Source organism: Ylistrum balloti, unplaced genomic scaffold (assembly GCF_031769215.1).
Source record: "Ylistrum balloti isolate Yb309-2 unplaced genomic scaffold, AGI_CSIRO_Ybal_v1 Utg370590, whole genome shotgun sequence".
Classification (NCBI taxonomy): domain Eukaryota; kingdom Metazoa; phylum Mollusca; class Bivalvia; order Pectinida; family Pectinidae; genus Ylistrum; species Ylistrum balloti.
The window spans coordinates 610708-638243 of NW_026782366.1; the positions used below are offsets into that span (position 1 = coordinate 610708).

Sequence of the window (27536 nt, forward strand, 5' to 3'; positions counted from 1 at the left end):
AACTTAATAAACTTTATTTTGTTCCCCGATAGCTACTGTTTAGTGTTTGAAATGACGCCGCATGAAAAATGAATTTATAATGATGAAATAATGAGAGGTAGAAAAATAAAGTATGCGAATTATGTCCCCCTAACCAGAAGTAAAGACAGATTTTAATTGTAAATGTTCACACCAACACAGTAGACAGATATTTGATTATTCCCCTTTTTACAACGGCATATACATGCATTTGCATACCTATCCTGTTTGTTAACCTAAACAGGACACATATTTCATTCCCCTATAAATATGCATAGACAGAAAGGAAAGACGATGAAACAGTGATCATTACATATGGACGGATGTGATAAGGTTATCTCCCTTTATCAGAATAAGAGAACATATAACATGGGTTATCAAGTTGCTATGATTGCCCTTATATTCCATTATATTCCAATTTGCCATGAATTTGAATTTTTGTAAATATGCATTTCGATATTAACCAATTATGTGTTCTCTTGTTCTTAAAATCAATAAGTATCACCAATTCATCACGTATTCACACATTTGCTCATATTTACACACATTTGCTCATAGTTGATATTTTACCAAAGAAAAATGGTCCCGCATTTTTCGCTGTTATTAATTGTTTTTCAATAAAGATGTTATTTTTGCCATGATTTATTATGCTGTTTCGAGACTCTCATTTGTGTTTTACACCATCAATCGGAAGATGGTTTGATTTCAAATAATACACCAAATGTGTGGCATCCTGCCACGATTTCAAGTACCAAACGTCTGCCATGATTTCAAGTAAATGTTTCAAAGAATGAAGATTAGATTTATCAATTTAATGAGTTTAGTCTTTTTTGAAGCAAACTTCGCCTAATACTATTTTAAACTCTGCGTTGCTACCGTTAATATCACTTTCTTCTATGTCTACATCTAATATTGGCAGGGCTTCCGCTTTCCTTGACTCAATGCTGAATACCTTCTGGCCCCACTGGCTTGATCTCTGCAAAGAAAGAACAATTAATATTACATCGCTATATTTTAGATTTTTATGGTATATCAATACATCGCTGCTTGGCCATGTCCGGAAAGATATAACCTTTGACGTGATAAAAATATGCTTTGATAAGCAAACAGAGAATGGCTAATTACTTTTTAGATAATAACTATACCATGAATTTATAATGTACTTCTGTTACTTACACCACAGTTATCCTCGAGTACGCTGACGTCAACATAGCGAGGCTTGGCACCGATTGGCTTGTTGGCCATGACATTGCAGCCGAGGAAAGTCTCGAAGGAGGTGGTGCTGTGGGTAATGTCATGATTGCGACATTTGTATGTAATATTTTGTCTTGATGATTCGCTTGCGTCTTGTAAACTCCTGATTTGTCTCTTAGTAGCTTTGTAATAGAACTGAAAATGATAAAAAATATATGTAGTAGGATGATATTATCATGAATGTGTTTATTGATTGATATATATGTAAGTTATATATATGCAGTCATTGAATGTTCTACCACTGAAGACCAAACATCCAGAACCTATTCATCCATTTTCAAGATGGTGTATCGGTAAAATGTTTGAAATTTAAACAAGAACGATATTTAACAGGTGACAGTTCGAAATCTAGCAGTGATTAAAAAAAGAAAAAAAAAACAAAAAAAACAAAAACAAAACAAAACAAAAAAACAAAACAAAATTAACGATATCTATTTAAAACGCAACTATTGAATTCGTCGTATTATATATGAAAACTGAATAAACTTAATTTTATCAATTATTATCCTTTGTTAGAGCATACATATTAAAGAAAATGTTTTGCTTACTTCTTTTGTGCTTCCAATGAATGATTCAACAGAGTCCCATGTTAACTGTAAATAAAAAATAGTTTAATTTCAATCAAACAGAATGCAACACATATACGTCAGAATGATATTTTCACAGGCAATCATGTTTTTATTTGTTTGTTTTTTAATTTCAACATGTGTTATATAAGTTTATGGAATGAGTAATTTTTTAATGCCATGAAGTTTCAGAAAATGTAAACAAATCACTCCATACATGAAATGAATGCGAAAGCAAATATATAATACATATCTCATTTAAACGTTCAAATGAGTTCGCATGGAACGTTTCATCGGAGGGTTTGGGTTAGGCAATACCCTTTAATTCATATGATGCTTTCGAATAATCATTTAGTTAAGAATATATACAAACCTCATTTTGTCCTGGTACTAAGCAAGTTTCTCTGGTGGAAAATCTACAGTAGGCACGGATAGCGTTGTTGATGTCTTGACCATCAGGATCAATCATATAAAATCCTTGGAAAAATATAATGTAATACAACTGGTTATGATATACGTTTTATTTTTTTCCTTTCTCGACAAATATCTGCCAAAAGACTACTTAAAGGTATCATTAAACATTTCTTCATCTGTAGAAATCAATTTACTTCAAACCTGATGAAAGTGAATGATTGTATAAGTGTGAACTGAAGTCGAAGTGTCCTCTATATGAATGCTTTTTTCCACCTACCGTTTTTAAGTTGTGCTTTAGCTTCATCAGTCTGGGTATCATAAAGGTGAGCACAGTCCAAGGCTGGTGATTTGCTTGTGCCGTCAGGTTTGTATATATGAGAGATAGACTCTCTTAAACTAAGCAGGAATGTGGATGGAAGTTCCTTTAATGATACAAGTAAATTACAGTTAATATTTGCAGACTATATGCCCAAATATTGTATTAAAATTATTTACGCTTTTAATGTGTGTCAAATCATATCATTTTGCACGTGATTTTGAAACCACTGATACCTTTTCCCATCTAACAATTACGACAAACATGCAGTTCAGATTTAGAATTTACTTACCTTAAGAGCTTCATCGTACATCTGGAATGAGAGAATATCAAACTGTATAGGACTTTAATCATTGAAAAAGTATTCATTATTGTAATATGAAAGGAAAAATCAAGACGAAATTTGCATTGTATCAATGTTTTGTCCTGCTTTCAACTGTAAAAAAATTGTCATTTTTAAAATGTTCCTTTCATAATTTAATTTTGCTGAATATAAAAAATATCACTTACGAAGCTTCCTGCCTTCACTGGCGCTGCTGCTCCGGCACACATTTGTCCGAATCCCTTCAAATCAAACATACAACATTACAATATATTCATAAGTTTTCAGATAGAAGTTGTCTTATCATTTTGTTCTGTTAAATGTATATATAATCGAAAACCTACCATAATATGTATTTTGGTATTTTAGTGACATATATTAAGAAATCTTACTGGAAATATCCCTCCATCTTAAAATCCATTCATATGTGAAATCTTCTAAATGGATTATGTACGTTAGGTTATTTTATCTATGAAATAAGAATCTCTTCATCACTAAGTTACAGCTGATGTTCATTGTCTCTGTTACAAGAGAACTATTTTCTATACTTTGTACTACAACATCACCAAACTACTCCAATTACACTTAATGTGATTTTGGAAACTGAAGATCTCTTTCTCTCTCTCATCCCAATAACTCACTGGAGGTCCTGGAGATCCACGTGGTCCTTGAGGTCCAGCAGGGCCCTGCAATGCAATGATGATGTGTCAATAAATGGTTAATGGGAGTTTATCTATTCATTACAACAATAATGAAAATTTGGATGTCAATTTCTTTCTTTAACCTTGATTTTATAAGAGGTGTTACAGAAACGATTCAATTTAATCAACTCGATAGTGAGAATTGAAACTATTATGCTCAGGAACAATAATAAACGTACCACGTTTATTAGTGTTTGTACAATCAAAATATAAACATTACTATTCGTTAAATATTTTTGATACTTACACTGTCACCATCATTTCCGGAAGGTCCACGTGGTCCCTTGAAAGCAGAACAAAAAAGATAGGGTAACACAAATCTTAACAAACCATGACCATTAAATTCATCCTGTATCATGAATTAACCATATGAAGTAGTAACATTTTATAGACTATTGTGCCAAGTTTTTACCACATATTTTTCCATGAAAAGAGCGTGATTTTACTACCACAAAATGAGAGAAAGATTTACCTGTGCTCCTGTTAATCCTTGGGGTCCTGGCTCGCCATCGCGTCCACTTTGTCCGCGTTGCCCTTGGATACCCTGAAATCAAAATTAAAAAAAAAAAAACAATAGGTTTGTTCAAATCCAATCAGATTTCACTTTTATCATTCAAAAATAAATTGCACTCTTTGACGTGACTGACCTAAATTCTCGTCATTCAAAAGACAGAATTTGTCGGTCATTAATATTGCCATAAGGTATACTGATAGAGAAATTAATGAATTGCGAATTCACATATGCTAATTCATCCGTCTAGAGACTAATAATATCGTACAAAAAACATATTAGTGAAAAGCACCTTTTCATAATTAACTATTGAGATATAAGATAAACATGTTTCAGTTTGTTACTTTAATTATGAACGATGTCCACTTACTGGCTGTCCTGGTGGTCCTGGAGGTCCAGAGTGTCCCATTTCACCAGGGTTTCCCTGTCAGACAAATGGTCAAAACATTTTTTTTAAAGAAAAAAGATATGAATGAATTATGAAAAATTACAATTATGAATGTTTTATATAAGATAAACTTTGCGCATTGTACTGTTGATTGATCATAGATAGAAGCAACTGCTCGCATAAGACAGTGAAGTTATAATTCCCCTTGTCTTTTCTCATTTATCTATTTTATTGATAACCAAGTTATTTTAGAATAGATAAGAAAATGATCACAACATTTATACGATATCAACTCACCTGAGGTCCTTGCAGTCCCTGTCCTCCAGGCAGACCTGGCCATCCCTTATCTCCCTGATTTGAAAGAAATAGTTGAATGAAACCTTTTCATACTTATGTTAATAATGTATTGGAGGAAATTGAGCCAGGTAAATCAAACATTCTTACAAAGAACATGCTAGGATATAGTTATGTAATTTTATCTTTATTTAAGCTTTGAGAATTAATAAGAATTTTTCATACTCTTAAACCTGGTGCTCCAGCGTCTCCCTTGTCTCCCTGAGGTCCTGCTGGTCCCTGTGATAGGAGAAAATGAGTCATATCTGTATCAAACATTTCTTAAGTGCCTCCCCTCCTTTTAAATAGCATCGCAATGATTTTTGTTTTGTTTTCAGTTAATGTCATATGTGATGTAGTATCACATTAGAAAATAAAATATGCAAATGGATTCACCATAGAAATGATGACACCATACATTTAATGCTTATAAAAATGATGATATGATCATATTATCGTTAAATGACTATACAAGCAAAAAATAAAACGTTTAAATATATTATGTAAAAGAGATAAGAATAATTTCACAAATTCAATTCATTGGCAAATATTCAACTTGTTGTAATTGAAATTAAGTTTTATTGGCCTCCTCAATAAACTTCATTAAAATACCTATATTTTCTATGACAGGTGTATAATATACACATTTAAAAAGTTTATGCCAGTAAACTAACATCTACTCAAATGTTGAAAATCATTTATTTACAGAGTTACTGAAATTACGTCGGCTAATGGCACCGCGCACTTGTACATATAATCACCTGTGTTCCTGGTTGTCCTGGTGCTCCGACTGGTCCGCTCTCTCCTGCTGCTCCCTAAAACAATTACAGGTTATAAGTAAGTTAAAAGCGATCATCTGGTTTTAAAGATTTCACTAAAATATCAAAATATGTTAAACAATTGTGCAACAAATACATGTAAACGCGCACTTTATTTACTCACCCTCTCTCCTCGTTCACCCTGAGCTCCTGGTGCACCTGTAGATCCCATTGATCCCTAGAAATAATGATATTAAATAATAAAGCCATTATCTTGCATTGTAAATGATTTCATCAAAGATTCGAGTATAGATATAAAGTTTTGTGAATTTAAACCTCAATCGTACACCAACATAATCATCATGACTCTCAATAAAATGCTGAATTATAGCTTATCAATGTTATTTATTTATTTATTTTTTTTTGTACGTTTTTAGTTTTACCCATTAAAATACATTTAAAACGATAACGACGAGGTGGTTGTTGAAAATACTGGCGGTGCTTTCTAACCTGTGGTCCCGGTGGTCCCTGGAGTCCAGAGACGCCCATTGGTCCTCTGCTGCCCTTGGCTCCGGTAACACCTGGTGGTCCCATATTGCCATCCATACCAGGGGATCCCTAAATGAATAAATGTATCAACTGAGCATCTCTTTACTAAGGAGATAATTGCCATTATTACTAAGTAAGTTATGCAATTATCTGATGTACATAAGAGCAAATTGTGGTAATTTATAGAAATATGCATGACATAGATTTTTGGGATTTATTTTAGCAACGGTACATGCTACAACATCAGATTGCACAATATCTTGATTCTTTCGTTATCTCAATTGCGATATTATGATTAAAATAACTAAGTTTACGTTATATACCAAATTACGTTATGTTTCTAGACATCAGCAAATTCTGATTCAATAAATAACATTTTTTCTATACAAGCATTGGCCGAATTTGAATTATTTACTAAGAATCTGCAGTTGCGATACAAGGCATTGAGACTGCCGATTAAGTGAAATATGATATCATTAATATATGTTATTCTGAGAAATTTTTATTTTTGATGAAAACGAAACGTTTAAAATAGCAATTGCTCTTTCTTTCACGGTATTTTGTCTCTAGCATTGGATTAATTTTGGTCGTTAAATATAAAATGTGACTTGGGATCTGATTAATGGTACATTCTATTGTAGTTATTGGTTCGGCAGTTCTGTAGTGTTACAATGCCAGACCGACAATGTCCTTTCCTTCAAAGGGTTTATGTTCATAATGATTTTTAGCGGCCATGCCCTTCGATACATACTATGCATATGCATTTCAGATAAAGAATGTAAAAACATATTAGTTTTAACTTTTAATAGCTTTTATTTTGTCTATATATATATTCTTATTTCACGTAAATTTTTCCAATCTAGTATATACAAAGGCTTTGTTACATACGGTCTCTCCAGGCAGTCCAGGATAGCCGGCGCTACCCATTGGTCCAGGTGATCCTGGTGGTCCTGGGATACCGTCCAGTCCATCTTTTCCTGTATTTCCTGTTTCACCCTGAGAATAAACGATTATATGGCTATGATAAAGAAACGATTTTCAAATCATTCCACTTGTCTTACATTTTTGTTTTTATTCCATTTGTCGAGACATGGTACGATTTTTATTGATATTGCACTGTAAACCGGATATTTTATCATATTGCACCGCTTTGTTCGATTTTTAATAGATGGGAATTCCTATTTACGTCACGAATCTTTTTAAACCAATAAAAAAGGACTTCTTCAGCGCCCTTCATTTGTGATTGTAAACACTGTGGCAGACGGTCAGCAAGATATCAATGGGATCTGGTGGATTTCTGGTTAAAAAAATTTGTAAGACATGCAATAAAAAAATCCTGCACTATTAATAGTTCAATATGAGACTTTTTGGAGTACAAATATATATAAAGATATATTTTTTGTACTCCATAAATTCTCATATTGAACCAATAACAGTGCAATAATAATAAATAATTTACTTTATCATTATGAAATATTATGAAATTATATACCATGACGATATACAAATTACAATAAGTATCTAATATATTACGGATTAGGTTTCTCTTGGAGTTTGCAGATGATGGAGTTGTTTATTCTTTATCTGATGAAGGGAGAGATTCAAGAGAAAGTATTTGAATTTGATTCTTATTTAACTGCCATTATTCCTACACGCTGATTTGTCAAACTTTATTTACCCTCAAAGGTGATATATACTTTCTTGGGTTAATACATCCTTGAATTGGTCTGAAAACATAATTGTATTATATATGAAAGGTCGTTACCTGTGGTCCAGCCTCTCCTACAGGTCCAATTTCACCAGGCATACCAGGGAACCCTGGTCCACCTCTCTCACCTTGAGGTCCAGTAGGACCAACAGGCCCTTGTGCTCCCTGCAATCGTATGTTAGACAAGCGATTTAATTATAACTTCTATATATGTATATATTTGAATGATATTTTCCATGTTCTTATAATCACCATCTTAATTTATATATATATAATCTTTTTTAACTTTTGTGAAATGACAAGTAATACATTAATTTTCACATAAAAACGTCTTACAATTTGTCCGTCACTTCCTCTATCTCCAGGTGCTCCGTCAGAACCTGGGAATCCAGCTGCACCAGGCGTGCCAGGAGGTCCTGGTGGTCCGATCTCTCCACGATCTCCCTGAAAGAAAGTTCATAACAATTTGCTCCAATAATAGTTGTTAAATATGGATAGATAAGTATTTTGTAAATACAAGCGTTATAAAATGTGATAGTATATATGCTATCAGGATAGATACAATAGCGGTCATTTGAGTTCTATAAAATCTCTAGTTGTGTTGTTGTAAATAAGATCTTATCTATATTGTAGATTGTAATATAAATGACAATTTTGTATAACATCAGTATCAGTCCATGTTAATAATTATAACCAAGTTGAAAAGAATATCATTTATGATGAAATTGTGGAGGTTTCCGTTATTACCTGCTCTCCTGCCCTACCGGCTGGTCCAGCCATTCCGGTATTTCCCTTCTCCCCTGGCAAGCCACCGGGTCCTGGCCTGCCTGGAGCACCTGGGGAACCAGCCAGTCCCATAGCGCCGGTCTCACCAACAGCTCCTGGAGCGCCGTTAAGTCCATCCTGACCCTGTAAAACGGGTAATGTACGTAAGTCACAAAACCATTGTAAGGATTTTCAGCAATGAAAAAAATATCGCTTACGATCGAAAGACGCTAAAAGTTACATCTGCGTGCAGTCTGAACCATAGTAAGTAAAATATTGGGTTTGAATTTTGCCGAAGTAATTGTAAAATAGGAAAATAAAACATTCTAATTCAAGAAAAGGTATCAGCCGTTAAAAGCCACAGTCTTTTGGAATATCAATACCAAATCAAATGAATAGATTAGTACAAACCAGCCTGAATTAAACTTACATTCAACGGGACAATAAATATTTCAACGAACATTTCACGGCTTGCACAATGGATAACTGCTCTTACTTAGAACAGCAAACTAATATGGGAATCTTTAGGTGAAAAAAATGAGACTTACAGCCACTCCGGTAGCTCCAGGTTCTCCTGGATATCCTCTTGGGCCTGCGTCACCCTAAACACAACAACATCGAAATATATATTATAACAGTATCATTTTTTTTCTTCACGAAAGAACGTCGAAACATATGTTTGTCTAGTATGCTCCTATGACTTATTAATTATATCGTTAATATTTACAAAAAACTTCAAAATGAAGAAACATCCTTGCGCATATGGAATAACGGCATGACTTACTCGTGGTCCTGTCTGGCCTGGGTCTCCTTCTGGTCCGCTCTCGCCTGGTGGTCCCTAAAGGAGGAGTTTATGCGATTTTGAAAACCAAGTTATCAAATATTCATTTAGTGAAAACTGAATATTTTTAAGCGAATGAAAATATATATTTAGATATCATTATGTTATGTATTAAGCATTTTAGACCTAAACACACCTAACTTTTATCGTTTATATATGACCTTGTCTACAGCAGTTTGATGGATTTACTTGTTCATTCAATTAAAATGTATCTATTGAAATGTTATTTGTGTGTACCGATGGTCCTATTGGTCCCAATGCTCCTGGTGGACCAGCGTATCCCCTTGGTCCTCCTTCTCCAGGTTCACCTGATGCTCCGGATTCTCCGGGTGGTCCGCGTTCTCCCTTCGGTGGCGAGATAAGGCTGGCAGGTCCGATAAGTCCTGGTGGTCCTGGAGCTCCTTGTTCTCCTTGGAGACCTTGGAGACCGGGTGCTCCAGCCTCACCGGGTTCACCCTTTCAACAAAAGGCTATTTAATATGTAATTACACACAAACTGATCTTGATCTTGAAGTTAAAATTTCAAATTACTGGGTAGAATAATACAAATGGTTTAAAGTTTCATTCTGTTCAGTGATTTAAACTTTCCTTCGTCTTTTTTCGTTCATTTCTCGTTTGTGTTTATATATTATGTTGTGATTAACATCAGTAATGAAATATTACTTTTTGAAAACATTCCAGATCAACTCATAAGCGAATATATTGGCACAGAATGGAACACATATTACAATGTAAGCAAGAATATCCACGCGCTTCTTGTCTTTCTTGCATATAAATAACTTACAGTGAAACCTTGTTTTCCACGCATTCCTGGAGCTCCAGCCTCTCCTGGAAGTCCCTGATAAAATAAACAACAAATACTATATTTTTATCCAGGCGATGTATCAAAAATGCGATGATTAAAATACATGACTTAACAACATGCCTATTCAAACATTATGATATAGAACCATATAATCTACATATGTTGAAATTGTTCAGGGACTAACATATTTTATGATTCCTGTAATTCACTCCTCTGTTCTGACCAAAATTGAAAAACATCGACAAACCATTCTGCGTAACTTCGAATTCTAAGTGTTATCTCACTTACTACGAGTCCGGGAGGACCGCTATCTCCACGTGCTCCTGATGGTCCAGGTGGTCCCTTTATAAAAAAAACGTAAAAGTTTTTATTCCCAGTGTGAATAAGGTTATGTAATAATTATAGTATAATGAAATATCATTAAAGTCACTTTGTGAAATATTGTAATAACAGCTAAACTTACAGGTTGTCCGATTTCTCCTGCTGGTCCCTCACCTCCTCTCTCTCCCGGGGCACCAGTAGGTCCAGCAGGTCCTTGTTCTCCAGCGAATCCTCTCTCACCCTGTCAAGCAGTACATGATACAGTAACAAGGAGATTATGCTTTAAATCGGATATATATTTATAAGTGTTTTGGAGAAAACATAAGATAATCTGTATATAACTCACTCTGGCTCCGGCCTCTCCAGGGACTCCAGGCTCTCCCATGATGCCTGGTTCTCCGGCTCTTCCAGCCTCTCCTGGAGGTCCAGCTTGTCCAGTAATTCCCTGGTAACAACGAATACTTTACGTCATTTATTTTTTTAGACATATGTACATAACATTTGAGAAGTGTTTTTCACATGAAAGACAGATTATTTTGTGATTGTAAAATATATATTAAATAAACATACATTAACACAAATTGGAAATTAACGAAAATAATATTTGTAAGTACCACCTCATTAAATACCTGCTGATTTGGCTTTAAAATTTATTGGTGATAAGCGGCCAGACAGTAGTATTCAAATATACTAATGTTCTTAATAAATAGATAGAATTGGATTAAAACACAAAGTGATATACTTTGAACATGAAGCACGATTTACCATACCTGGAATCCTGGCTCTCCAATAGGTCCAGATTCACCACGTTCTCCTTGTGGTCCCTATAAACAGTACATATCAAGCAAGCTTATTGTTGATATCATTTCAAAATTGAATAAATAGAAACAGTTCATTAACCAACACATAAAAAATTGGTCTGTTGCATCTTTATTTTCCATAAATAGAATCAATAATTTTTTTAAGTTACCGTGAGTAAGTAGTGTTAACTTACGGCAGCTCCTGGTCCTCCTTGAGGTCCAACCTCTCCTGCTGGTCCCTTCTCACCACGTGGTCCAGGCCTACCTGTTGGTCCGGAGTCGCCAGGTCGTCCAGCGCTACCCTACAATACAAAATGAAAGAAGATATGCGAACGAAATTGGTGCACATTTAATTGGTTTATTTTTTTAAATAGATAGTGGTTTCTATTAACAGGTTGTATATTTAAAGGCATTTATTGCTTTTCAAGGTAAATCGACCAGCTAGGTATTAAATGAGACTTGCAGCAAACTTAAGCCCGTATGTAGGTAAAACACACGTAAAGAGTATATGTACTTTCCCATATTGGTTCTATACCTCATGAAATGCGAAATGACTTTTTTAAAACACTTTTACACGCAGATTTATATTACTTGATGCATAAGGAAGGCATATGAAAGCCTGATTTCATATTCTCACAAATGTGAAATTGCAATGCTTCCATTTTCAATAATTATAAACCTCAAGTTATATACATAAATCATTTGGCACTTGTTTTTTATCTTTCGTTTTTCTTATTTCCCCTATTAGAACGGCAAATATACTTTGTACTTACGCTTGATGGTTTTCAAAACGTGTTCATTTTGTTATGATAAAAATTATCAGATACCAAACATGATTAAACCAACCTCATCTCCCTTTGCTCCGGCTGCTCCTGGCAGACCAGGTACACCTGCTGGCCCTGTGGGTCCTTGCTCTCCTGGCTTTCCAGTATCTCCTGGGATTCCCTAAATACGGGGAAAAAACATATCATGAAAATATGCAATTTGTTGCAGAGTTGCATAGCAGTTGGATCCATTTATACCATGACTACCATGACAAAAAAAAAAAAAAAAAAACGAAACCAATTAACTTACCGCTGCTCCAGGTTGTCCAGTTCGCCCATTGTTTCCACTAATTCCTGGTTGTCCCTATCAACACATTTAAAGACAAATACAAAATTCTTATAATTAATATATGAAGATGACAGATCAATTCTATTACAAAATCCTACTTCTTAAGCTTATCTTACTTTTTGAAAACCGCGCTCCAAGATGCGGTGAAATTGGTATCGATATGTATGTCAATATGAACGAATTACAATAGTCCCTTTCATGTTTAAAGGGAAACCTTTTCGACATAACTTACCCTTGGTCCCGGTGAACCAGGTAATCCAGCCGGTCCTTGTTGTCCCTGTAATGAAAACCAATACCATAATCATAACAGGTGTTAATCTTCAATCTCATCACCCACATAATTCCGTGTAGATAATATTGATAACTCTGTTTGGAAAAAATGTGGCGATACAAACAATCAAACCACTCCTTGGTCCCGTATTAATTTCATTTGTATTCGGAGAGTGACAGTATCTAAGTTTCGACTGATTACATGTCTAAACTTTTGAATGAAGTCGTTTGGAATTTATTCTATATCATGATGGATTAAAAGCCTGCCACTGAAACGGGCATAGTGGATTTTACATGCATTTAAAGTTTAGGTTTAATAAAGTTTTTTAAGATTGTAATATTATCTCTAATTTATCATTGTTTACGTACATTCTCTCCTGGCTCACCAGCTTCTCCTGTTGCTCCACGCTCCCCGTCATTTCCCTGCTGACCTGGTGGTCCCATGGCACCTGGCATTCCTTGCAGACCTTGTGGTCCCTAATTTGAGATAATACGTTTCTGATTTTCACTCCATGAATAAATAAAATTTGTTTTCATGAGTTCGGATTTCATTTCTGTTTTCATTCCTTGCACTTATCATTTAAGCGTTTAGAATACATAGTTGTATCGAAATTCAAATTTGATGTTTTCCCTCACAATGAGATGTGAAGAGTTCGGTACCAGAAATAAGAAGTGCAAAAATAGAGATGATGAAATTAAACTACATTTGTAATAGTGACGTAGAAAAAAAATATATACAGTATATTGATATTTGACTGTTAAGTACAACTGGATCGTGCAAATACTTTGTGTCTTTTACATGTCACACCAGCGATATCTTCATCGCAAAGAAAACATTATAGTTTAACACAGTATCAATTAAAGCAAAAGATTCCAAATATTGAAAACGTTCATCAAAGACGTAGACATATATATTACATACTCTGTCGCCAGATATTCCCGGTGCTCCCATTGTTCCAGGTAATCCTTGAGGCCCCTACAACACAAACATCGACTTTCCATTACATTTTCTGTGTTGCAATACCTTCGCAAAGTATTACAAATGTTGGTTGATAACATGTTTTATCATCATCTGACATATCAGCAAATATGTTCCATACAGTATATATAGAATCGAAAGGGAATTGAAGAGATTGAATTGAAAGCTATACTCACACGTGAACCTGGATTTCCAGCTAATCCGGGCAGACCACGTTCTCCCTGGGGGCCAGGTGGACCTGCTGGGCCTGGGCTTCCTTCACGACCATCAGCGCCGTGCATTCCCTGTATAAATTGTTCTTAAAATCATTCTTAAATTCCCATTAAAATAATAATGGCTAAATAAAAAAATCGAAATATCAAAAGACATTGAATGTTATTTTCCTGTTGTTTGTTTTGGTTTTAATGGGATAAGCTGATCACGAACAATATCAAAAATCAAATAAGAAAACTCAATTCAGCAACAGCAACAACAATAAAGAAATCATTTGGAATAGAACCAAGAACGCAAGACCAGGTAAGCATCTACCGTCTCATCCACAGCACCGTACAAATCATTTTCGATCAAATTCACGTAATATAATATCATTCTGGATATGCAAACAAGACAAAAGATAACCAGAGATACTACCGAGAATTGAACATCTTATCACACAAGAGAATATACTTTTCAATGAGATTATGATAGCTTTGCTGTCTCGTTCACCTTATAAGTGTTAGAACATATATTTCGTTTATGTTAGACTTAATTAGTTGATGTTACACGTACAGACTCTCCTTTCATGCCCATTGGTCCAGATTCGCCAGACTCTCCTGGAGGTCCCTGAGGACCAGGGAATCCCGGTGAACCCGGAGGACCTTGCAAACCCTAGAAAAAAAATCATGTTCATAGTTATTGTGTGTTCAATACAGTTCTTTATAAATGGTCTATCAAATTATCAGTTATGTTTACTGTATACTTCTTGTAAACCTTAACAGTTTCATACCCTTCTTCACATTATAATATTAACGAGGTCTTCTTCAAAAACTCGATACACGTAATGAGAATTGTTGACGCAAAAATATACTCTACCATGTCAGACTTTTATCGTATTGCTTAAAAATGAACATGGTTGTTGTAATTGCCATTTTGTTTATTTATTATTCTTATAATTTATATAGAGAGAGAGACACACACACAAATGTTCATTCAAGATCTTGATAAAACTATCTGAATACGAATTTGTGTAAAGTGGTACGGACACTTTTTTTTTAAAGATGGTGACTTTATCAGATGTAGCGATAAGCTATTACAGCCACCTTGAAACTTAGAAATTTTCTTTAGTCCTACTGATTAGTGCAGGGTTTGTATCTGCAATGTCATTTTGTAAGGACGAGTAACAGTATTGATGGTCTAAGATGATTTTTATGATGACAATCGCTTTAATTTCAGATAAATTATGTTTAGAATCACCATATTTACAAGTGACGGTCCTGATTCTGTTAACAGTTAATCATGACTTCAGGAGTCACTTGACTATGATAAAATCGCAGGTTATTAAATTTTACATCAATACAACGTTTCGCAGAGATAACGTCCAATTTTTGCATGTTTCAATTCCATGTACGTCTAGGTTCAAATAGTGCAATCAGTAAAATATTGATGCATACACCAATATTTCACCGTGTCTCCTACATGAACACGTATCCCCAAATGAAGAAAACGAATCAAATCATAAGTTAAATACATAAATCGTTCATTTACAGTAAACAAAAAATTACCGATTCTCCTTTGGGGCCAGGGGTGCCATCGACTCCAGCTTGCCCAGCTGCTCCAGGTGTACCAGGTGGTCCAGAGATTCCATTCTCGCCCGGTGGTCCTGTAAGACCCAAAGCACCACGCTGACCTGCTTGTCCAGCATCACCCTGTATAACGTAAGATGTGTTAGTCTTATCGAAAATGTATACTGAGAAAATCATTGGTTCATATGACCTATTTTAATGTGTTTATACCACTTCTCCTATTCCTTATATGATTAAACGTTTTGACTTTCCGTAAAGAAATCATAGCTGACAGACGCTCGTAATTCATGTAGAGCCAAAAATCAACATGTCAACATATTAAAATCCCAAACTCAAATTCAATAAAACTAGGGCGATTTTCTGCTTCATTGACGACACCTGCCATGTAAAACTTGGTCAATCCAAGAAAGTAATGTCATGTTCTCAAACGAGAACAATGAATGCAAAAGCAACAAGCAACAATACAAATTTAGTGTGAGTTAAAGTAATACTTGTAGTATCTTACTGGTTTATGTCATATGATGTTTTACCTTTTGTCCTGGACTGCCACTAAATCCTGGAGGTCCTGGATTTCCAGTTGGTCCCTGAGGTCCGGTTTCCCCTGGCGCTCCGTCCATACCTCGTAATCCCTGTAAAATATAAATATTATCGAATGTGTCCATGATGATCTATATTCATAAATGTCACATGCGAACAATTGATTTTATTGATAAAATTGAAAACTATGCGTCGGCAAAATGTTGACAAAATCTTTGTATTAATGTAATTAACATATATATATTAACACACCATTGGTCCTGGAGATCCATCCCTACCGCGCTCTCCTGTCGGTCCAGTAGGTCCCATGGGTCCTGGTGCTCCCGGTGGTCCGGAAAGACCAGCAGGTCCCTTTTAAGATAAACGATGGTGTGAACGAACATCAATTACATATATGTTTCACATGATTCTTAAAAACAGTTTTAATAGCGTAAGTGAACAAACGTCATTTAAGTACACTTAAAGCCCATTATCTCTCTAGGCAGTTGTTGTAGACGTTGGTATACATTTAGAACTTTTGAAATTCCTTTCGACCACATTACATTTTCTTTATCGTCTCCCAGGCTTCACAATTTAGGCCCTTATCATCACTTGACGAGTGCTCAGAGGACGAGACAGCTGTAGGATGCAGTTGCTAACTCTAAATTTGTATGAAACGGTGCTAATCACTTGTGTGTCTATTGTAACATTTTTGAAGATGTCATCAAGATTCTTACCTTCGGTCCTGGTCCTCCTACTGGGCCTTCTTTTCCAGAGACACCGGGGAAACCCTTTTCAAATTATATAAGTATAATTTATTGAATTGTCAAGAGTAACTTGATACGAATTGTTATGTTGAGCATTATCGGCGTATATGTGAATTTTATGCATATATTTCCTTATCAAGGCATTACATTCATACGCAAAAATCTATTACTTACCCTGTGACCTTTAGGTCCTGGCAAACCGGGCATACCTGGACGTCCTGGGTTTCCCTACATCAGAATGTAGAATCTCTGGATATTATGCTTTTAGCACTCAGTTGACGACAAACATGAATATACAATATTCTGGAAGTTTTCAACCCTTTATAATTCGTATTTTTTAAAAAAAAAAATATAATTTGTTTATTTCTTTTATATACATAAATGTTTTAATTTTTATTTTTGGCATACAATTGTTTTGTATATTATGCGGAATAAAAACGATATTTCACAAGCTAAGTATGCTAATGTTATTCATGAATGATATTTAACATAGGAGATTATTAATGATAAAACTTTATACTCACGGGGGAACCAATTTGTCCAGATGGTCCTTGTTCTCCTGGTTGTCCCTCATCACCCTGATATTGAACGAATGATGAAATATTAATTTAAGAAATCTTAAATTTAAATAAAGTCGTCACCACTGGAAACGTATCTTAGATAGAATGTTTCTATTTTTTTTTCACATTTTATATTTCATTAACAAACAGTGATTTTAAGTCATTTCCCGTCGACTCTGTGGTTGGGCACATATTACTTACATCAGCTCCTGGTGGACCAGATGGTCCTGGGAATCCACGTGAACCTGCTTGTCCCTAAAGAATGAAAAACAGTTTAGGACTCATGAGACAGAAGTTTTAAACCAGACCAGTATAAGATTTAAGTGTTACGTTTCGATGACTACACGGTCACCTTCATCAGACAAATTACCCCTAACGCTGACGTACGTAGTGTACAATGTCTTAAGAAATTAACGTTGATGTAAGTTCAGTAAACAAGACTCAGTTCCATCAGTATACTTATGTTAGTTGCTAAAAACATAACATGCCTAAAGCATATCAAAAATATATTTAAACCAAAAAGCATATTTTGAACCAAGTAGTCAATTCAAGAAAATGGTGCTTGAAATAAAAAAAAAGTTTAGAAAGTAAGGATATCAAGGGGAGTCGACTTACTGGTGGACCAGGTTCTCCTGGTTCTCCTCTTTGTCCCATAAATCCCTGTGGTCCCTGCAAATAAAAGCGCAATCGTGTTAATTTTGTTATTTTTTATTTCTTTTTTATTCCAATATAGTCTTAAAAGCTGGAACTAACATAAAATGCTGTTGTAAACAAAAAATGTTTTGTATATCGGTCTGTATTTTAAATGAGGAAAAGAGAGAGGCAAACAATGAAATATGCATCGATTGCATTATATCATTCTCAACCACGTTTGTGTTTTTCTCGGTATCATCATAGTTTTCTCTAAAGAAGGTCATTAATACAGGTTAGAAATTATCTCGACACACTGTCATATTTTATTTCTTAGAATGTGGTTGTACTATCAATTTCATCAGGACATCAGTTATCAATTGGGAACTTAATGATGTACATATGTACAATGAATAAACAAATCTTTCCAAGTTTCAAATGTTAGCTAGGACTTACAGATGGGCCCATTGGTCCCTGAGGTCCGCGTGGTCCTGGAATTCCCTACAATACAAATACCATTACATGTTTTAATAGATAAATAAACAATTATAAATGTACATATCATTAATATCAGTATTTTTTTATTTGTATTTTTGTGTCAACGACCGGAATCATCTTTGCGCATTGGTTTCCTAGTTAAATGAATAGCATACTCCGCATTCTGCTCATGTATTGATTGTCACGTCATTTTTGTGAGAGTACTGTCTTGAGCAAACGACGTAATTTTCTCATGAGAGGTAATGACGCATCAATCAACCAGATCGAATTTGATTCAAAAACGTGAAATTAGAAACAATGTAGACAAGAAGGTATTATCAGAATACATTAAAAAATTACCTGTGTCAGTGGAATACCCGCGATTGCTGGTCCAGCTTTCTCGTCGGCAACAACAGCAATCTTTCCAACGAGTTGAGTATGGTCGGGAATTAGACCCACATCCTAGAGACAAAATTTACGCATAATACAATAGAATGTAGTTCTCATAGAATGTCTGTAGAACTGTGACTAATAGCTATATCATTGGTCGCGTGTTAAATTGATCCCGGTATCGCCTTAGCCTTAGTAGATATAAGTATAGCTTTATTTTTGCAGTTTTAAAAGAATGTAAAGAATATGAGAGAGGGAGTATTATTTTTTAGTTCAGTTTTGATAACAGACAATATAATTGCTTCTTTAATCCAGACTGTATCTTCTAAGGTATGGTTGTTGTAAATCAAAATTACTAGCGATAGACTTAAGGAAATGTTAAATATAAAAGTATCAATAATAGGTTTGTGTGAGAAACTATAAGAACATCTTTTTTGTTTATTCTAATTGAATGTGTCTTGAAAAGTACTACTATCCAATTTGAAGACGAAACATTTAAAGTAATACATACCTTCTTGCCTATGACAGCTGTAAAGAGACATGTATGCTTATTGTTATGTAAGATCAACACTGTACGCAAACTTAATTTTTAATCGTGAAATACTCGTGAAATTCATTACGTTAAACGGCACACAACGTCACATCACCCTCCTACCTCATTGGTACAAGGTAACCAATCAAAAGTTCATGATATACTGACTGCAATTACGCCCAGCGCTTCCAACTGACCGTATATAGTCACATTATCATAATTAACGCAAGGATGAACAATTTGAATACTATATGAATGCAAACGTTACATTAATGTATACGTGTGTAATACTGCACCGTAAGAGGAATACGGATGTACTGACCGATATGCAAATGCCATAATCAAGGGTCCAACGTGTTTGGTATGATGAGCGTGTAATTTGGTATGATAATCAAATATAGAAATCAAGATTTTCCTTGTATATAGAAGGCAAGATTCTAACGAATAACGCGTTGCGTTGATGGAATGTTTGCTATTTTCACTCGTGGCAGACATATTTACGACATTTTTTATTGAGAAGTTATTGAGCAGATTACAATATATTCTGAGACAGATAACAACACCCCATGACGTTTTTCTGCTGGACACGCACTTAAGTCAATTGAAGAGGAGTATGACAAACACATCAACTTATTATCACTTATCACTAATAAATATTGATACATGGTTCTGTCTAAAAAATTACTATATTTTCCATATCGTTCATTTCATTTTGGTGTACATAACTCTCGGTATGCTCAGTTATGTACACCACAAATTTTGGTGTTTTTAAGGTCGTCAATGATGTCAAATTTAGAACGTCCACAAACTTGATTTACTATCCTATATCAAAAAGAAAACAACCAGGTATAACTTATTCGATGTGAAATATCGGCATGTAATGAATTATTGTTCTGAAACCTATTCACATTCGGAACAAAGTCAAAATGTAAAGACAAATATGTTGAAGAACGAAAAAAACAGTCCCGGTTCAAAGAATAGAAAACAAGTGTACATACCCATTCTTAATGCTGATATATATAACAAAGAAAAGCACATCGTATCAAATCCGGGGATGACATAATTATGCATACCGACAGTTGAGTACACGATTTATTTTAAAGAAACATGTTGAATAATGATCTAAAGTGATAAGTGGTTGTATTTGTCATACTGATGTTAAACTTGCGTAGAAGTGCTTGACCCGCCGAAAACATCATGCAATGGATGCAGGATGTTGTATTCTGTTTCAGAATATGGTGTAATCTGCTAAAATTTTAAAACCGAAGCGCAATATTCATTAGAATTTTGCATTCTCACTTTTTGTTCCCGAAGCGCCGTTCTGCAGCCATATTTGCTTATCATACAAAATTACAAGCTCATCACACTAAACACATTTGACCCGCTGATGATATAATTTTCACGAGTGATAAATTGACTATTATCTGCTAGACAGTAAAATGATGTCCTCACATATATCGTCAAGGAATGATGAATTCACACAAATATCTTATGACAATGGTAAAACGGTGTCCAAACAACATCGTCAAGGAATGATACACTGACCCAAATTACTGATAAAATGATGTCCAAACATCGTCAGGAAATACTATACTGACTAATATCTAATGACAATGGTAAAATGATGTTCAAACATCGTCAAGGAATGATATGCTGACCAATATCTAAAGGTATTTGTAAATAATGCCCTAATGTCGGCAGGAAACATTTCTTTGCTAATGATATGATGATTATAAATTTTGCAAATCATGAACACTGTTTAAGTCTATGGCAAAATGAAATGTCGAGCGTTTCCCATACAATCTAATTATTCTACCAGGAAAGTGAAGCCGTAATGGTTATTCATAGTTACGAAAACTTTGTAAAATCATATTGACAAATGATTGCACATGCACACAACGATATTTCATACATTTTAAATTCTGACGTTGAAAGATATTGAAAATAAATGTGAACAAGAATGACTTTACAGAATACGGCATCATCATATCTATTGCCTATATATCATATTTTTCATAATAAGTAATGATGATCATTTTAGACCAATAGGGGATGGTGCGTTCATAAGTAAAATGTTATAGACAATCTGCCTCTTATCAAAAAAAGGCACGATCTATGTAAATCTCTTTTTGCATCTGGATACTTAAATGCTAATCAAAAAGTGTGCTGTTATTTGTTTTCAATATTAGTATATATGAGTTAACACTCCGCCTTTTTTCACTATTGCCAATGAAAAGAAGCCAGGAGAAAAAATGACAAAAAGATTAAAAAAAAAAAAAACCCACTAAAGTGGAAAATGAAAAGAAGAAAAACCGTTTATTCACCAAGACGAAAAGACTTCCTACCGAAGTAAAAAAGGAAGACGACACTTCATTTTTGACGTCCTTTTTACTTCGGTTTTCGTCTTTTCGGTTTTACGCTTTGGCGGATATTCATCTATTTTTTTTTCGCCCAGCGCCTTTTTGCTAGCAAGAAGGTGAAAAAACGAAATGTAAAGTACAAGCCAACCTAATCAGCATTTTAATGTTTAAACGCTCACTTACTTAAAATGCCAACGTGTTACTATTACAACGAAATAACATACTCTTAAAGGCCAGACACGTTAATGTGAAGTTTAAGGAAGTTTCAAAGTTTAGAAATCGATAACCTACGGATACACTGAAGACAGCAATCCGGCATTTCTACTAATTCGTAACCGTCCCCGCAATTAGGTTCTGGACACTGGATCTGATTACAGTCCAGTTCTCCATCAAAACACGTGCAGGATTGACCAGTTCTGCATTCGTTTATAGTCTCGCCATGAGGAATAGTCTTGCCGCCAAGACTGCAGTCTCGCGGCGTTGGTGGCGGTAAACCTATAAGAGACAAAAGACACAATATAGTTATTGCTAAAATGCAAGCAAAAAAAGGTATATTGGTGAGATAAATATGGGAAATTTAAAATAAAATGCAGTAAATTTCCTATTTAACCTTATTTAAGAGACCAATCGTACAGAAACTATCACAACCTGTCTCATATAGTTGCAAGAGCTTAACAGAACGATCTAACAGAACTGAAAGTGTCGGTTATGTGTTTGGTCTCAACGTGCATGTGTTCTTTTGTGGCAGAAGGTGTCTTGTTATGTAAATGTGTCTATTTACAATCCTTGGTACATTTGAATAAGCTTTGTTTACACCACCAGAATAAATATACTTTAGTATATATGTTGTTACACTGGACTTCTACATTGCATCCCTTACAATGTTCAGCGTAACGTAATTTTCCTTTAGCATAACAACCATTGCGAATACTATATCAAGATGTCGTCATGTGTGGTGGTGTATTGAACTGCTCCATACTCAAACTAATAGAGTTTGTAAACCTAAACCAAACAGCCAGAGCAATATCAACTTAATACAATTTCCAACTTCGAACTCTTGTACCATCATATAGCAGAAACTGTTTTACAAAGCAATGTCTTTATTTTCAATGTAATCATCTAGGTTACCTTACCGCAAAGATGTAGGACATGCATACCCCCTTTCCTATTTGTTCCGTTATTTATAGTTAGAAACAATAACGTTGATAAGTCGAAGTGAAGATGATATCTCGATTGCCGTAATAGATGTCGACAGCATATAGAAACCACATCAAACACGAAAAGATCGAGAGATGGAGGTTGCTAAAGACTATGAGAAATATAAATAAAATTCGATTTCTTCAATACACGCTGGTTACCTTGGTATAACAATTATGAGAACATCATATTTATTTAATTAACCCAGATTACATGTCTTGTGTACGATGACCATGAGACGCCTGCGATTACGGAACGTCTGGTCTTATTTCCCTTGTACTTTTTTAAGGTAGTCAGGAATTTCTTCGAATAGAATTCTATTTTTGAAGAGGTTTTTTATTCCTACTATTTTATTAGTATTAACATATCCTTTGATGATTGATATCTATGAGTTAATGTTGACAACAGTGTCATTTTGAATGGGTCACTATACGTCGTATTCTATTCATTTCTGCCAGGAATCGCAGCCAATTATCAGCAAAACTATTGTAAAATCCACTTATTCAACCTTTGCTTAATTTTACACTAAACAGGAAATCCATCAAACTCTAATGCGATGAATAGTATGCCTCGTTCTGATTGGTCAAATATCTAAAAACATAACGTCAATTGGAAAGGTATTTAGCACAAGCGAGAGTGATGATTTATCATACCAGTTTTAATGTGTTGGTATAAGTTTATTATTGAAACAATATTTTATATTTTACGAGCAAAAATATGAAATAAGATACATGAAACCTAGAAATAATGCTAAGCACTAACCTATATGAACCTAAAATCCACCAACAGCTCGGTATATAGATGTATTTCTATGAAACTAATACTAACATTAGTTCAACATTCGACACTAGTAAATATCATGCAAATTAATAAGGAATTTGATCTATATCTTATTCCATATTATTTCATAATGATGAGTTTTATTGTAAAAAATCTTTCATGTTATCAATATATCATAATAATAACAAGTCTCTGTCTTGTCTGACTAGTATGTTTCGTGCGAGGCTAAATCTACCAAATGTTACATCTAAGCATGTACCAAAGACATTGAAGAGTCACTTAATTTCACTCAATATGATTCGATATCCATGTACTTGTCCCCAATATTGCAATATCCATGATAGTTTTAACACATGATTTCGAATGATGCAGACTGATGAAGAAAATGGACAATTGTTATGGTCGCCATCATCAAAGCCTATAAATAACATATTTGTTTTGTGCAAAATGAAATTAGATGTGTAAATAATGATGTTGTTGTCATTGTTATTAATTCGACTTTTACTGTAGGCCGTTACATCACGTGACTCCAATTTGCTTGTCTGGTGTTATCGGTGCAGCAGCAGACATTTACACCATCTTGTACTATGTCACAGATCCCCGTGTAGTATATATCCTTTAATCATAGATTGTCTTATTTCTTTTTACAAAGATTGAATTGAGATTTTGTTAGTTTACTCTACTTCTTCTATGGAAGGCGTTTCATATCTATACAGTTACTAAAGATACATAGCAAAAAAGTTGAATTGTATTTCAGTAATGAATATTTCATAAACTGAAAATTGATTTTAGTCATCGGTAGCTATGTAAGTCATGGGCCCGTAATGTCGCTTGTATAAACAATCCATTTCTTTCCTTTAAATTTGATTAATGATGTCAGACTTTATTTAGTCACTTACTGGTACAAAATTTCTCGCTACAAAACACCTGATATGATAATATCCGAAAAATAATAGTTCACAAGATATGTGGCTACTTTTCAATGAGTACATAGTATTCCGTGAATTCAATCATATCAAGAGAGGATACAAAATATCAATTGAGGAAAAACATTATTTGTGTAAACGTGACACCTAGAGTGCACAAAGGTCACATCCAAGAAATGTCGCGATTTCAAAAAGAGAATGGGCGACACTTCACGTCAAAACTTGTTCATATAATATTTTGACATTATTAAGTGTATGCTATGTGATTATCATAGCTAGTTTCAAATAATTAAAGACTTAAGAGTAGAGATATGTGAATGTTCATTTTTTGCATTACATAAATGTGCCAAAGAGAGTTTTCACCTCTACTTTTCATGTGTCCAGTCCACTCTTAAAATCAGAAAGAAAAGAAAACGGGAACAAGAAAATGTATGATACATTCAACATTAAAACAAAACAGATGGAGAAGTATAAGTGTGAAGATAAGTAGGACAAGTGTTTTATAAGTTTAAAGTGTGGTCAACGGTCTTGACATCATCATTTTGTATTAAATATTTTGTTTGCTTACAGCACGACTTTACTGAATGTTTTCAGCTATTGACTGATGCCCATACCCGGATTATCATTGAAAATAAAATTTAAAAAATATTATTGATTTTGCCTGTTTCGTTACGAATTCCGAATGATCCTTTTCAACATAGATCGAGTTGCGATATTGTTCATCGTAACATTGACTATTTTATTTATCCAATAATGATACATAGAAGAGAAATTTTTCAACATCGATAAAGATGGTATTTACCTTAAGCTGTTTTGTATGTCAACATTACATTACAATAACATATAGTCAACACTTTCTAAGCTCCTAAATTAGACGGCATATCTTCAAACGTTGTCTTACTCAATAACTTTTTTTATATAAAATGTATTGTTTTCCCGAAGTTCTAAAATCTTACAGACTTCGTAGGCATAGATTATTTGGTGTAATGCTAATTTTCAATTAATTGACTAAAAAATTAATTATTATTATATCATCTTTTTTATCTAATTACATCATTATAGCATATAATTGATAAAGACAGCATCCACTGAATGGGCGACCATACACTGGCATCTGAACGCTGTAGGATGTAATTCATGAAAATAGATAAGCTTATCTGTAAATGAGATTTATATACAACACGTACTACGAGCTTATAAAGCACGTGGTAGAAATTTATATATCAAGGATAAGGATGGATTATAATCTTATGTATCGTGTATCATCTTTATGCTCCTGCTTAATTTAGAAATGTTTGATAAAGAAAGACCGTGAAAATTAACTTGTAAAAGTGATCATTTAGTCAAAAGTTATAAAACATCCTTTGATTAATTAAAACAATAAAAAGATTTTTACAATGTAATAAGAAAATTATAAAACACGTTATTGTGCTTTCTGGGGACATGATCTTTTCTTATGTAATCAGCAATCTGTGAACAGGTATTTATTTGATTTTTATTTTCATAAAACTCTAATCGTTTAAATGTTCAGGTAAAATGTTTAAGTCTAAATGTTTTATCGCATGTTTTTTCCTAAGAAGATGAAAAGTGCCACCATTGAAAGGAACTGCCAAGTCAGCGATTTGACAGAGAGTTCAAGCTGTAGATGTCTACGTGGCACTTAAGATCAAAGTATACATCACTGATATAACGTTACTTAGAGTTAATGAAAGTATGTTATAGACATTTAAACAGGAAAGGAACTGAAATGGCAACTGCAAAGAAAATATCGAAAGAAATTAATAAAAGTAAACAATTGCTACTCTTAAGGTAATGTCCGCCATTTTGAATGACAAATATGGCGGACATTCATTTTGCAAACGTGGCACCATATATAACTCATTGAATTGAAACCACAATTTATAGTTAAATTTTGGGCAAAATTTACACATTGTAATATAATCCATAAAGTAAGGCAATATCCAGAAATATAATTTCACATTGTTGTTATATCGCAAAGTGTTTTCGGTATTTTTCATAGAATTGTCTGGCGATATCTTTAGAAATGGTATCTGAAAAATCGGCTCATGCCATTATGATACGAAATATGCTTAATAGGTCCATGACATGAGAGAATAAAAGATACATATATATGAAAAATCTGTCTTTGTATGTTATAACATTTCCTTAATGAATCTCTTGTAAGGCAATACTTATCTCTCATATCATATCGCACGTTAACGAAGCAAGGTGAAAAGCTTACAAAGTCACGACATGCTGTAACAATAGCGTTATTGTGCCTGTTGAAGGTATAGACATATAAAAGCTAATGAAAAAATATACATTGTTTGTTAATAAAGTGACATTTAGATGTTAAAAAAATAAATTGGTGTAGACACACAGAAATAGAATATAATCTTAATATTCATTTAAGTTTAGTAACAGCATAATTAAGTTGACACAGACTTTCAATTGATGTCCAATATGTACATCTTTTGGTGAGGCTATACTTCCTTATTCCATTTTCTAAAACGCTGATAATTAATTTGTAATTTACATTGTAATTAGTAATTGTATGAAAATGTTTGATACGTACCATTCTGAGCGTAGTTAATCCCTTGTGCTGATATTTTTCCAATCATACATATGAGCAGAATGCCCCATCGTACGTTTTCGTACGATGTCATTTTGAGCTAATGAGTGTCCTTTCCTAACTATCTACTGCATTTATGGGGGGACAGTAGAAAAATGGAATTATCTGTCCAGATTGAAAGACTTGTTGGTAGTAAAAGCCTGAATGCTCAGGCCTTTTAAACACTAGGAAGAGCCGTGCTGCTTTTGAAGAAAAAGCAACACAGGATTCCTAGAGCGACGTCGGAGATATTGAGTCTAGTACCGTCGACCAAAAA

The 27536-nt window shown here is 34.2% G+C and overlaps 1 protein-coding gene across 1 annotated transcript; it reads right to left on the reverse strand.

The window, feature by feature from the left end:
* Window positions 1-27536, reverse strand: LOC132556778 (collagen alpha-1(I) chain-like). Its single transcript, XM_060221219.1, has 49 exons — window positions 27224-27536; window positions 22037-22240; window positions 19365-19381; window positions 18824-18925; window positions 18443-18487; window positions 17972-18025; window positions 17558-17611; window positions 17321-17374; window positions 16971-17024; window positions 16767-16820; window positions 16303-16401; window positions 16044-16142; window positions 15493-15636; window positions 14501-14599; window positions 13909-14016; window positions 13676-13729; window positions 13123-13230; window positions 12716-12760; window positions 12445-12498; window positions 12217-12315; window positions 11565-11672; window positions 11341-11394; window positions 10917-11015; window positions 10713-10811; window positions 10538-10591; window positions 10229-10282; window positions 9682-9900; window positions 9388-9441; window positions 9152-9205; window positions 8586-8747; window positions 8175-8282; window positions 7896-8003; window positions 7019-7126; window positions 6092-6199; window positions 5766-5819; window positions 5585-5638; window positions 5010-5063; window positions 4788-4841; window positions 4473-4526; window positions 4064-4135; window positions 3839-3874; window positions 3532-3576; window positions 3079-3132; window positions 2861-2881; window positions 2530-2674; window positions 2212-2315; window positions 1821-1865; window positions 1195-1407; window positions 1-994 (listed from the first exon to the last, which is right to left on the reverse strand). Exons 1-49 carry the CDS (start codon window positions 27312-27314, stop codon window positions 839-841), a joined length of 4188 nt encoding a protein of 1395 aa, XP_060077202.1. The 5' UTR covers window positions 27315-27536; the 3' UTR covers window positions 1-838.

What these genes read in the sequence shown, in the direction of transcription:
- LOC132556778 (XM_060221219.1), bottom strand. Translation starts at nt 27,314, where the DNA reads ATGACATCGTACGAAAACGTACGATGGGGCATTCTGCTCATATGTATG. An exon ending in TGGGACCAATAGGACCATCG is followed by an intron (nt 9,442 to 9,681) that starts GTACACACAAAT and finishes CTCCTCCTTTAG; the next exon opens with GGACCACCAGGCGAGAGCGG. An exon ending in GTGGATCTCCAGGACCTCCA is followed by an intron (nt 3,133 to 3,531) that starts GTGAGTTATTGG and finishes TTTGATTTGAAG; the next exon opens with GGATTCGGACAAATGTGTGC.